Source organism: Nyctibius grandis, unplaced genomic scaffold, assembly GCF_013368605.1.
Source record: "Nyctibius grandis isolate bNycGra1 unplaced genomic scaffold, bNycGra1.pri S41, whole genome shotgun sequence".
NCBI lineage: Eukaryota > Metazoa > Chordata > Aves > Nyctibiiformes > Nyctibiidae > Nyctibius > Nyctibius grandis.
In genome coordinates, this window is record NW_027167475.1 from 431,722 (window position 1) to 442,795 (window position 11,074).

Genomic DNA, 11,074 nt, shown 5'->3' on the forward strand with positions numbered 1-11,074 from the left:
AGTAGCTGTGTCAGAGGGAAGATGGAGATAGTGGCAAATGAAACAATTTGGGCTGAAATGGAAGCTCAAATCAATAGCTGTCAGGAGAACACTGGCTACAAGTAGGCATGGTACCTGATTCAGCTGTGGCTTCTCACACACATCACTGAGGAGGGCAGGGTGACAGGAAGAGAGGAGCATGCTTCAGTTTCCCAAAGCCCAGGACAGTGCCCAAATCATCCATCCTTCCCCTGCCCTCTGGCATCCTGATTCTTGGGATGCAAACCTACTGGGGCTTCTGTCAAAAAGCCTTCTGTCATCCTTCAGGTGTTGGTGTGACTTCTCTAAGAGTATCAGTAGCTAAAATAATAAAAAAGCAAGCATTTATCTGCCTAAATCTAAATATCTGCAACGTAGCAAGCTGCGTCCATCTGTGCTAGCCACTCTGGGCAATGCCAACTGAATCCAGTGGTCGCCATATAAGGCATGATACCCCATCCTCAAGCACACACCTAACATGGTTCAGTTGAAGGGTGGCCTTGTGAAAGTGACTCTTTGTGTCCCCAGGTGGCATGGACACTGCTGATATTCCTCTCCAGAGAGTGACAGAGGCTGAATCCCCTCCTCAGGACAGACTCGCTGCCCAGGCATGGGGCTAGCTCACCCAGTTCTTATTGACACTTCACTGGGCATCCATTTGGGTGTATTAGGTGCTCTTCTGTGGCTCTTTCTGCACAGGAGATCATAAAAAGACAGCCATTTCATAAGAGGTAGTCACAACGGCCCTGCTAAAGACAAGAAGTCTCACCATGAGCTCTGAAGGGAGCCAGCAAGTTTGTTAATAAGCATGAGGAAGAGCCAAGAAGCTCAAGGCCTCTTCTGAAGTATGAGTGGCCCTGAGAAGCAGGGATTGGCAAAGTGTAGGTCTGGGGCAGAGAGTCAGGGGATGTCAGTGAGAAGATGGTTAACAAATCCTTACAACCATATCTGAGCCCAGAAACAGAAAGCAGTTGATGCCTGTGTGTGGAGAGGTCTGTCCTGGCAGGAAGGGAGGCCCCTCCTGTGCAAATCAGGGATGATAGAGATGCTTCCATGTTGTGTGCATGGCTCAACCTAGGAGACAGGAAATGCCTGGTGCTGGGGGTGGCTGTGCGCAGTCATGCCCCCTGAGCTGACCTTGCTCTCTTCCCCTCTGTTATTCCCCACGCTTGGATGGACCTCAGGAAACATCCATGAGCCTGGAGGATGGCATGATCCTCGTGGAGTGATGACCTATAACTTCAGGGGAAGAGGGAAGGGTTTTTGGGACACATGGGAGTGCCGTGAGGGATCGGCGTGTGCATGACAGTGAGTGCTCAAAGGCAGGAAGAAGACCTGGAGTGACACAGGGTGGTCATGCTGAAATGGAATGGGTTGAGTTTGGATTTTGAGGCAGCAGAAGAAGGAGGATGCACATTTCAGTGCTGTGTTCATACAGAGTGAGGATTCAAACGAGCCTGAGGCTGCGACATCTTGGGTGACTGAGGAGCATTAGGAGGAATTGGGTTCCCTTGGGAGTCGGTCCTGAAGGGCAAAGGAGTCCAGGAAGGCTGGACGTGCTTTAAAAAGGAATTGCTAAATATTCAGGAGCAGGCTGTCCCGGTGTGTAGGAATACAAGCTGTCGGGGAAAAAGACCAGCCTGGTTAAACAGAGAACTTAGTCTAGAACTTAAGGAAAAAAAGAGATCCTACTTGCTCTGGAAGAAGGGTTGGGTAACTTGGGAGGTCTATAGCGATGTTGCCAGGTCATGTAGGGAGAAGAATAGAAGGGCCAAAGCTCAATTAGAGCTTGATTTGGCTGCTACAGTCAAAGATAAAAAAAAAGCTTCTACAAATACATTGACAGCAAAAGGAGGTTCAAGGAGAGCCTCCACCACTTGCTGAATGAGGAGGGCAGGGTAGTGTCAGGGGATGAGGAAAAGGCAGAGGTGCTCAATGCCTTCTTTGCCTCAGTCTTTAATGTCCGGACGGGTTGTCCTGAGGAGACTCAGCCCCCAGAGCCTGAAGTTAGGGCTGGGGGCTGTGTGAACCCCCCGTAATCCAGGAGGACCATCCTCGGTGCCAGGCAAGGTGATGGAACAGATCATCCCAAGTGCCATTACACGGCACATGCAGGACAGTCGGGGCATCAGGGCCAGCCAACATGGATTCATGAAAGGCAGGTCCTGCTTGACCCACCTGATCTCCTTCTATGACAAAGTGACCCGCTTAGTAGATGAGGGCAGGGCTGTGGATGTAGTCTATCTAGACTTCAGAAAGGCATTCGACACTGTCTCCCACAGTATCCTCCTAGACAAACTGGCTGCCCGGGGCTTGGATGGGTGGACTCTTCAATGGGTTAAAAACTGGCTGGATGGCCGAGCCCAGAGAGTGGTGGTGAATGGGGCAAAGTCCAACTGGCAGCCGGTCACTAGCGGTGTTCCCCAGGGCTCAGTTCTGGGGCCGGTGCTGTTCAATATCTTTATAGATGATCTAGATGTAGGGATTGAGTGCACCCTCAGTAAATTTGCAGATGACACCAAGCTGGGTGCGAGTGTCAATCTGCTGGAGGGTAGGAAGGCCCTACAGAGGGATCTGGTCAGGTTAGATAGATGGGCCGAGACCAATGGCATGAGGTTCAACAAGAACAAGTGCTGGGTCTTACACTTGGGCCACAACAACCCCATGCAGTGCTACAGGCTGGGGGAAGAGTGGTTAGAAAGCAGCCCGGCGGAAAGAGACCTGGGGGTGCTGATTGACAGCTGGCTAAACATGAGCCAGCAGTGTGCCCAGGTGGCCAAGAAGGCCAATGGCATCCTGGCCTCTATTAGGAACAGTGTAGCCAGCCAGTCTAGGGAAGTGATCGTCCCTCTGTACTCGGCACTGGTGAGGCCGCACCTTGAATCCTGTGTCCAGTTGTGGGCCCCGCACTTCAAGAAAGATGTTGAGGTGTTGGAGTGAGTCCAGAGGAGGGCAACCAAGCTGGTGAAGGATCTGGAGGGTCTGACATATGAGGAACGGCTGAGGGAGCTGGGGTTGTTTAACCTGGAGAAGAGGAGGCTCAGAGGTGACCTTATTGCAGTCTACAACTACCTGAAGGGAGGTTATAGCGCAGTGGGAGTCGGCCTCTTCTCCCACGCAACTAGCAATAGGACAAGAGGACACAGCCTCAAGCTTCGCCAGGGGAGGTTCAGGTTGGACATTAGGAAGCATTTCTTTTCAGAAAGGGTTATTAGACATTGGAATGGGCTGCCCAGGGAGGTGGTGGAGTCACCATCTCTGGATGTGTTTAAGAAAAGACTGGACATGGCACTTAGTGCCATTGTCTTGTTGCCATGGTGGTGTCAGGGCAATGGTTGGACTCGATTATCCCTGAGGTCTCTTCCAACCTGGTTGATTCTGTGATTCTGTGAATTTTAAAGAAGCTGGGAGGGTTGTAGGGAACTCACAGGCCTTGGAAAATCCTCAAAAAAACGCAGCTTTGTGTTTGAAGCAACAGCCAGTGAGGAGAGTGGGAGATCAGTAAAGCTTGGGACATCATGTGGTCAGACTAAGGTGGGGTAAGAAGAGAGGTGGTTAAAGTCTGCAGGGAAATAGGCACAGGCAAAGGACAGTGTAGGACAGCCTGGTGGGGACAGTCAAGGGACTTGGTGGGGCTCAGACCCACCCTCAACAGAGCTCAGGTCCTTTTCCTCTCAGCTATGGCTGTTGTCTCTTCCAGTGAGGCCCAGGGGAGGACACCTGTTCCTTACAACCCCAGGGTCTTGTTGCTTCCTCACCACCACAGAGCATGGGAGGTGTCCTAGTGCTGTGCTCCCCTCAGCATCACACACCCCCACATCACACTGCCCCCAGGAAGAGCCCTGAGCATCCTGTGAGAGAAAGGCTCCCACTTTGCAGGGGATGGGGTCAGGGCTTGGTCACCTTGCTTGGCAAAACACATCGAAGGCTTTCAGAGCCACCTCCACATTTGATTTTCCACCTGTAACCAGTGCCTCTGACTTCCTGCTTCACCTTGTCTGGTCTTTGCCTCCATTGGCTCTTCAGTGATGGTCCTCTGTGAGGCCTACTAACACCCTCAGAAACCTGGATGTTTGCTTCTGACTGTTACTTCCCTAGAAGTTTCTTCAAACTTTCAGCATCTGTAGTTCAGGAACTTGGCACCAGAGGGCTCATTAACACGCAAAACACCCTAACAAGCCAAGCCTCTGGGAATAATTTTCCTTAATTCCTCAGTTGGTTGATCAGAGAGATTTCAGAAGTACACCTAAAGTGAAAACATTTCCATAGTGAATAAAACTAAGGCAGGCTTTCTTCTTTTTCCAGTGTTCTTCATTTTTCTACTTATAGGTTAAATGATGTCAGCAATCTACTTGAGATGGATCTTAAGCATGTCCTAATGGAGTCTGAATATGTAGGGAAATCAATGAACTTTATGTCAGACACTTGATGGGCAATCTGTGTCCCTGCTCCCCAACCCCACCATTTCTTTCATCAACCACCTGGGACTTAAAGCAGCCTTGTTAAACAACTGAGCTTTCTCCACTAAAGTCTGTAGTTGTGTGTTTCAGCCCATTGCCATCAATTCCCACTTGCTTTACTTGGACAGTGAGCTGCATACAGACACAGAAAGGTATTTCCTAATTGCTGACAAGCAAAAACAAAGGAAGGCGTATGTCAATGAAAAATAAAATGCACTCCTCAGGTGTATAGAAAGCCCATGTTACGTCCACTGAAGACCACTTTCCACAGTGGGTAATCTTAGACAAACAGAAAAAGGGAAATCAATAACCTGACAGGCAGTCTCTGTCCCTATCCCCCAACCCCACCATTTCTCTCATCAGCTACCTGGCTGGACCAGGCAATCCCTGACAGACAGAGGAAGGTTTTTGGGAGAGCCTTGGCATCTCATGTGGTCCTACAGGCCTGTATTTAGCCAAAAAATAGAGTAACTGCCTTGAATTTCATTAGGTCATGTGGGCATGTTCATGACACAACTGTCACTATAGTCAATGGAGATCTAGTAAACCCAGCTGATGGTGAAGAGAGAGTCAAGGTTAGACCTCCCTATGGTACATGACATGATTTGGTCAACTGAAAACTCGTGTAGGCTGCCCAGGAATGGACAAATAAGCACAGGTTCAGCTGTCCTGCACAATCCTTGGACAACCTCTGGCATCTCAAATGTCACCAGGTGTTTCACGTGAACAGCTCACTCCTGCCCTCCATCTCCATTAATCAGCATGGGAGCTGAAACAAGCAGCTCACATGCAGGTGCCTATTTTGTGCAGGCCTGAATTGAGGCAAGAGGAATCCCACCTGCTGAGGGTTTGAGGCAGACAAGCGAGGGAGCTGAGTCCCCTTCTAGCCCCAGGACTACCAGCCCAGAAGGAGTTGCCTTGACTGACTCAGCTGAATCACTTCCCTCAGCTTGGACAAATGTGATCCCTGCCTGTCACTGTCTGGCTGTCCTGTCTTCTAATGGGATGAGAAAAGATTATTCTCACGTCTAACTCTGTCTCTGATAGGAGACATCCACGATTACTTCAGTCGAATCATGATTACTTAACAGTCGAGCCCCTGGGACACCCAGAGGGAGCCCAGAAGGGACAGGGATAGTGCTGCCTTGGGCTGGTCGTCTGCTGCTGAGCTGGGCTGGGCTCCTGGGGTGGAGGGAGCTCGTGGCAAGCGGGCAGTGCTGCAGAGAGACAGCTCTGCCCAGGAGCAGCTCCCCTAAAAAGCGCAGCAGGGCTGAGGGCACTGCCTGCAGGCAGTGAGGGGAGAGGAGCCAGGCAGGGCGAGGTTGAAGGCAGTGTGGCGTGGGAGGGAATAAGAGAGCTTACTGGGGGGGAAATCTTCACAGCCCTCTACATGGTAAGTCTCTGAGTGCAGGGCAATGAAGCTGTGGTTCCTGGAGGGATGTCCTATAGCTGGCACATCCGACAGCCTGTGGCACCTTTCAAGAGGACTCTCACTGTTTCTGTAGTGTGGAGGAGAAGGAGATGCTCCTGAGCAGCGATTTCCTGCTGCACCCTCAGAGGGACAGGGCATGACGGCTCCTTTCTCTGTTGGGTGTGAATCCAGCTGTGCACCCAGGGCTGCCCAGGACTGTCCTTCAGAGCAGGGTCCCTTAACCCCAGGGGCTGTGTGCTGGGGCAGAGACTCTGCCGCCTGCCAGGGTCAGCACTCAGCCTGCCCAGGAGCTCCCCATGGCGCTGCAGGGAGAAGCTGTGGGTGGAAGGAGCAACCCTTGGCGGGGAAGGGTCTGTCTGCTGTTATGAGGGTGCTGCACGGGTAAGGGCTGCTCACAGCTCCACATCACCCCCACAACATCTCTGGGGGAGACTTTTCAGGAGGAAGGGCAGGGCAGGGGCTATCTGAAAGGGAAGGTATGTGTGCTTTGGGTTTTCTCTTATTAGTTGTCTGGATGGGCAGTGGTTGATTGGCATTTATTTCTCCATTCTGGGGAAGGCACAGAGACCCAGATCTCACCAGGACTTGTCTGAGATGCCCCTTAGACCCTGCACACACAGAGACACCCCTGGGCAGTGCTCTGCTGCCAGGAGGTGTCTGCAGGGCAGAGAACAGCACACAGGAGGCGGGATGGGGTTTGCGAACATGGACAGTGAGGAGGTGTGAGGACAGAGAAACAGTTCCGGGCAGGGACATCTCCAGGCAGCAGGGACATAGGCAGGGAGTGAGAGGGAGCTGCTCCCAGAAATGCCATGGGAGGGGGGATTTGGGCACATCCCTGCCACCCCCTGCAGTGCAGATGCCTTTCCCAGAGCTACCCCCTGGTCTCCTCTCCCACCCCGCACAGCCTCTGCCCACAAGGCCATGGGGTCCAGGGCATGAATCACCTCCATTGCAGCTGGACGTCCAGAAAAGGAGAGCTGCATGTGTCCTCCAACGTGGTACACAACAAATGGGCTTAAAGCACCTACTCTGTGAGGTGGAGTGCACAGCTGGGTAAGGAGGAATCTTCACTGCATGCCCTTGTTTCTCCTTGCTTAATTTTTCTTTGAGCACTGCAATATTTTTCCTTGTTTCTCCACGTATCCATGGTGCTCTTGCTTTCTGGGGTTTATGTGAGGGCATGGATTAACTTCTGCTCTGATAGTGACGCTGGGGGACGTGCCCTGGAAGTCTCTTCATGAGAACTAGGTGCCCAAGTTCCATTTTAAAATGTCAAGCATGTCACTTATTGGTAGGGTTGGGGCATGAGCTGACTTGTTCCTCATTCAGATCAGGGAGGAGGATTCCCATAAGAAAATCAAAGGTTTTGCTCAGAGAAGTCTCTCCTAATTTGTCACTGACTTTTCCTCCTTGAACAGGCCCCCATGCCCAGAAGGACCAAATGTCCAACAGCAGCTCCACCACCCAGTTCCTCCTCCTGGCATTTGCAGACGCACGGGAGCTGCAGCTCTTGCACTTCTGGCTCTTCCTGGGCATCTACCTGGCTGCCGTCTTGCGCAACGGCCTCATCATCACTGCCATAGCCTGTGACCACCGCCTCCACACCCCCATGTACTTCTTCCTCCTCAACCTCTCCGTCCTCGACCTGGGCTCCATCTCCACCACTCTCCCCAAATCCATGGCCAATTCCCTCGGGAACACCAGGACCATTTCCTACTATGGATGTGCTGTCCAGGTCTCTATGTTTGTCATTTTTGTCACGGGAGAGTTTTATCTTCTCACCATCATGGCCTATGACCGCTACGTTGCCATCTGCAAACCCCTGCACTACGTGACCCTCCTGGGCAGCAGAGCTTGTGCCAACATGGCAGCAGCTGCCTGGGGTGCTGGGTTTCTCAGTGCTGTGGGGCACACTACCAACACATTTTCACTACCACTCTGCCAAGGCAATACCATAGACCAGTTCTTCTGTGAACTTCCCCAGATCCTTACGCTCTCCTGCTCAGACTCCTACCTCAGGGAAGTTGGGCTTATTGTGTTTTGTTTTTGTACAGGCATTGGCTGTTTTATTTTCATTGTACTGTCCTACGTGCAGATCTTCAGGACTGTCCTGAGGATCCCCTCTGAGCAGGGACGCCACAAAGCCTTTTCCACATGCTTCCCTCACCTGGCTGTGGTCTCCCTGTTTATCAGCACTGCCATGTTTGCCTACCTGAAGTCCCCATCCATCTCTTCCCCATCTCTGGATCTGGTGGTGGCAGTTTTGTATTCAGTGGTGCCTCCATCTGTGAACCCCCTCATCTACAGCATGAGGAACAAGGAGCTCAAGGATGCCATTAGGAAAATCATTTTACGAACATTTTTCTGTTGTCATAATGTTCCCTTCACTCTCCAGAAATGACTCCCAATACATCCTGTTCCAGGCTTGTGTATTGCTTCTTTTCATGATCATGACAGCTTTTTTGGATGTGATTATTTTTACTCTTTGTGTTTCTCATGTGCCTACAGACATATTTGGATTTCTCCCACTGCTAATGAGGAATGAACCTTTTCTACCTCACATGGGGCCTGTAGAAATGCAGATCTATCAGTGTGTCAGTATGGACTCTCTTATAGCATCTCTGTAATAAAATGATATCTCCCTGTCACGCTTTAAGGCTGGGCTGGCTATTAAACCGATGGCAGACTCTCTCTATTAACCCTGTTCTGCCCCAGAAGCATAAGGAAAAGAGAAAAGAGAGAGAGACTTATGGGTTGGGAAATTAAAAGTTTTAATAAAATATGGGAACTGGATTCAGGAATGCACGGATTGGGATCAGGGGCAGGAGAAAAATGGACAGAGTCCTCTTTGGACACTGGCCATAGCAGAAGGGGGCGAGACCCTTGTGATCCCTCCGCTTTATACTGAGAATGACGTGTATGGGATGGAATACCTCACTAGTCAATTCAGGGTCACCTCTCCTGTCCACTCCTCTCTGGAGGTTCGACCCTTCTACAGCTCTTCACTCATAATCAGTGAGGAATTTAGCAGTGACCTTGGTTTCTCTAAGAATAAGTACAGCAAGAGCCTTTCTGCATAACATCCCTACCAGTGCCTCAGTGATAACTATAACCTTCGAGCGTCATCAGTCCTAGAAGCAGAGACTGTCTGCAAAACATGCAGTCTCAGAAAGTGCAGTTACTTAGAAGAAACTTAGCTAAAAGTAAAAATCACTGAAAGGAAAATTGGTCTGGTTTAGGCCAAACCAGGACACTCCCCCAGCGCACTGACTGAAGGCTGGGCTCTTCTTCCAGATCTGGTGCCAAGAATAGGCCCAAGATTTCCTGCCCAGAAGGGACTGCTGTTTCTCCTTGGTTTCAGGAACAAAAAGCTCATTGTGATGTTGTGACCTGTCAGAGACCAAGGCCTGGATGATGAATGGTCACTTCTTTACATACCCAGGGCTGTCCCACAGGTGACATGCAGATGATGTCCTTCAGGAGGTGAATCTCAAGCTGACTGGAGAGCCCAGAGGATCTCCAGGGACAGCATGTGCTTGGGGTGTGAAGTGACTGGAGCCCCACAAAGTGAGAGAACTCTCAAGATGGCATCCCCCAAAGGAAAAGCATTAAATCCATGTATCTGCAGGCAAAGAAGGACTCTGTAATCCCCAGGGGAGGCAGTGGGAACCCATCAGGCGCAGGGAAGTGAAGCTGGAGAGTGATTCATGGCACCATTAGTGAAGTTAACTGGATCTAGAGGTTCATCTGGACACATCTACAGTCACTGGAAACGCACCATTATCCCTTCAAACACCTGCCACACCCACAGACCCTGAGGAGGGGGATTAGCAGCAGTGATCCCCAGATGGCTGGGTCTGTTTCCCACCCTGACCAGTAGGCCATGTGGAGTCACCCCATGGGCACCACAGCCTGCTTCTCTGCAGAGCAGCATCACCAGCTCAGGGTCTGTGGGAAGCACAGGGAGAGCCATTCACCACTGTCCAGATGAGAGCTGATCTTTGAAATCTGACCAGTCCCATCCTCCTGCTGGAGTCCGTGTCTATACCGGAGGAATCATAGAATTGTTTAGGTTGGAAGGGACACTGAAAGATCATCCAGTTCCAATACTCCTGCCATGGGCAGGGACATCTCTCACTAGATCAAGCTACTCAAAGCCCCATCCAACCTGAGCTTGAACATTGCCGTGATGGGGCATCCACAACTTCTCTGGGTAACCTGTTCCAGTTTCTCACCACTCTCATAGTAAGGAATTTCCTCCTTATGTCTAATGTAAACCTACCATCTTTCAGTTTAAAACCATTGCCCTTTGTCCTGTCACTAGAGGCCTCGGTAAAAAGTCTCTTTCCGTCTTTTTTATAAGCCCCCTGTATATATAGAAAGGTCTCAAAAATGTCTCCCCAGAACCCCTGCATGGGATACTGCCAGGGCTGGTAAGTGGCCATGTGCTGGCGGGGGTGCCAAGGCAGGAGGGCTGTGTGAAGATGGGGCATCAAGGTCTATCATGGGGACCGTGCCAGGGGGACTTTTCCCCACCCCTCAGTCACAGTGATGACTCTGGGGACCCAAGAGACACCAGGGACAGGATTTGCCAGGTGGACAGCTGCTGTGGGTTGACCTTGTCTGGCTGACAGGTACCCACCAAGCTGCTCGATCACTCCCCCTACTTAGCAGAACAGGGGGAAAGAAAATATGATGAAAGGCTCATGGTGAGATAAAGACAGGAAGATTACTCAGCAATTACCATACGACACTCTATGGGCAAAATCTGTCCCCCCCACCTCCCACACACCCTGCCATTCCTATCATCAGCCACCTGGGACTTGCTTCATGCTTTCTCAAATCCAACCATTTTCCACTAGATTGTGTAGCTGAATATTTCAGCTCATTTTGCACCAGTTCCCACCTGCTTTATTTGGACCACCAGCTGCACACAGTCACAGAAGGATGGTTCTTACCTGACAAAAAAAAAAAAAAAAAAAGAGAAAGGAAAAGAAAGGAATAGTTCAGTAAAAAATAAAGCACATTCCTCATCTGTGTATGAAGTCCAAGTTGCCTCCACTGAAGTGCACTTTCCACAGTGGGTAACCTTAGTGGAAAACCTTCAGCGAGATACAGAGGAAAGGACGGGTAGGGACATAATTAAGGGTTTGGCTAAAGG

General features: G+C 50.7%; 1 protein-coding gene across 1 annotated transcript; it reads left to right on the forward strand.

Moving 5' to 3' along the window:
• The first annotated feature begins 6,615 nt into the window (after positions 1-6,615).
• On the forward strand, positions 6,616-8,314 carry LOC137677214 (olfactory receptor 14C36-like). Its single transcript, XM_068424484.1, has 2 exons — positions 6,616-6,622; positions 7,332-8,314. The coding sequence occupies exons 1-2, from the start codon at positions 6,616-6,618 to the stop codon at positions 8,312-8,314; spliced, it is 990 nt and encodes a 329-aa protein (XP_068280585.1).
• The last annotated feature ends 2,760 nt before the right edge of the window (positions 8,315-11,074 follow it).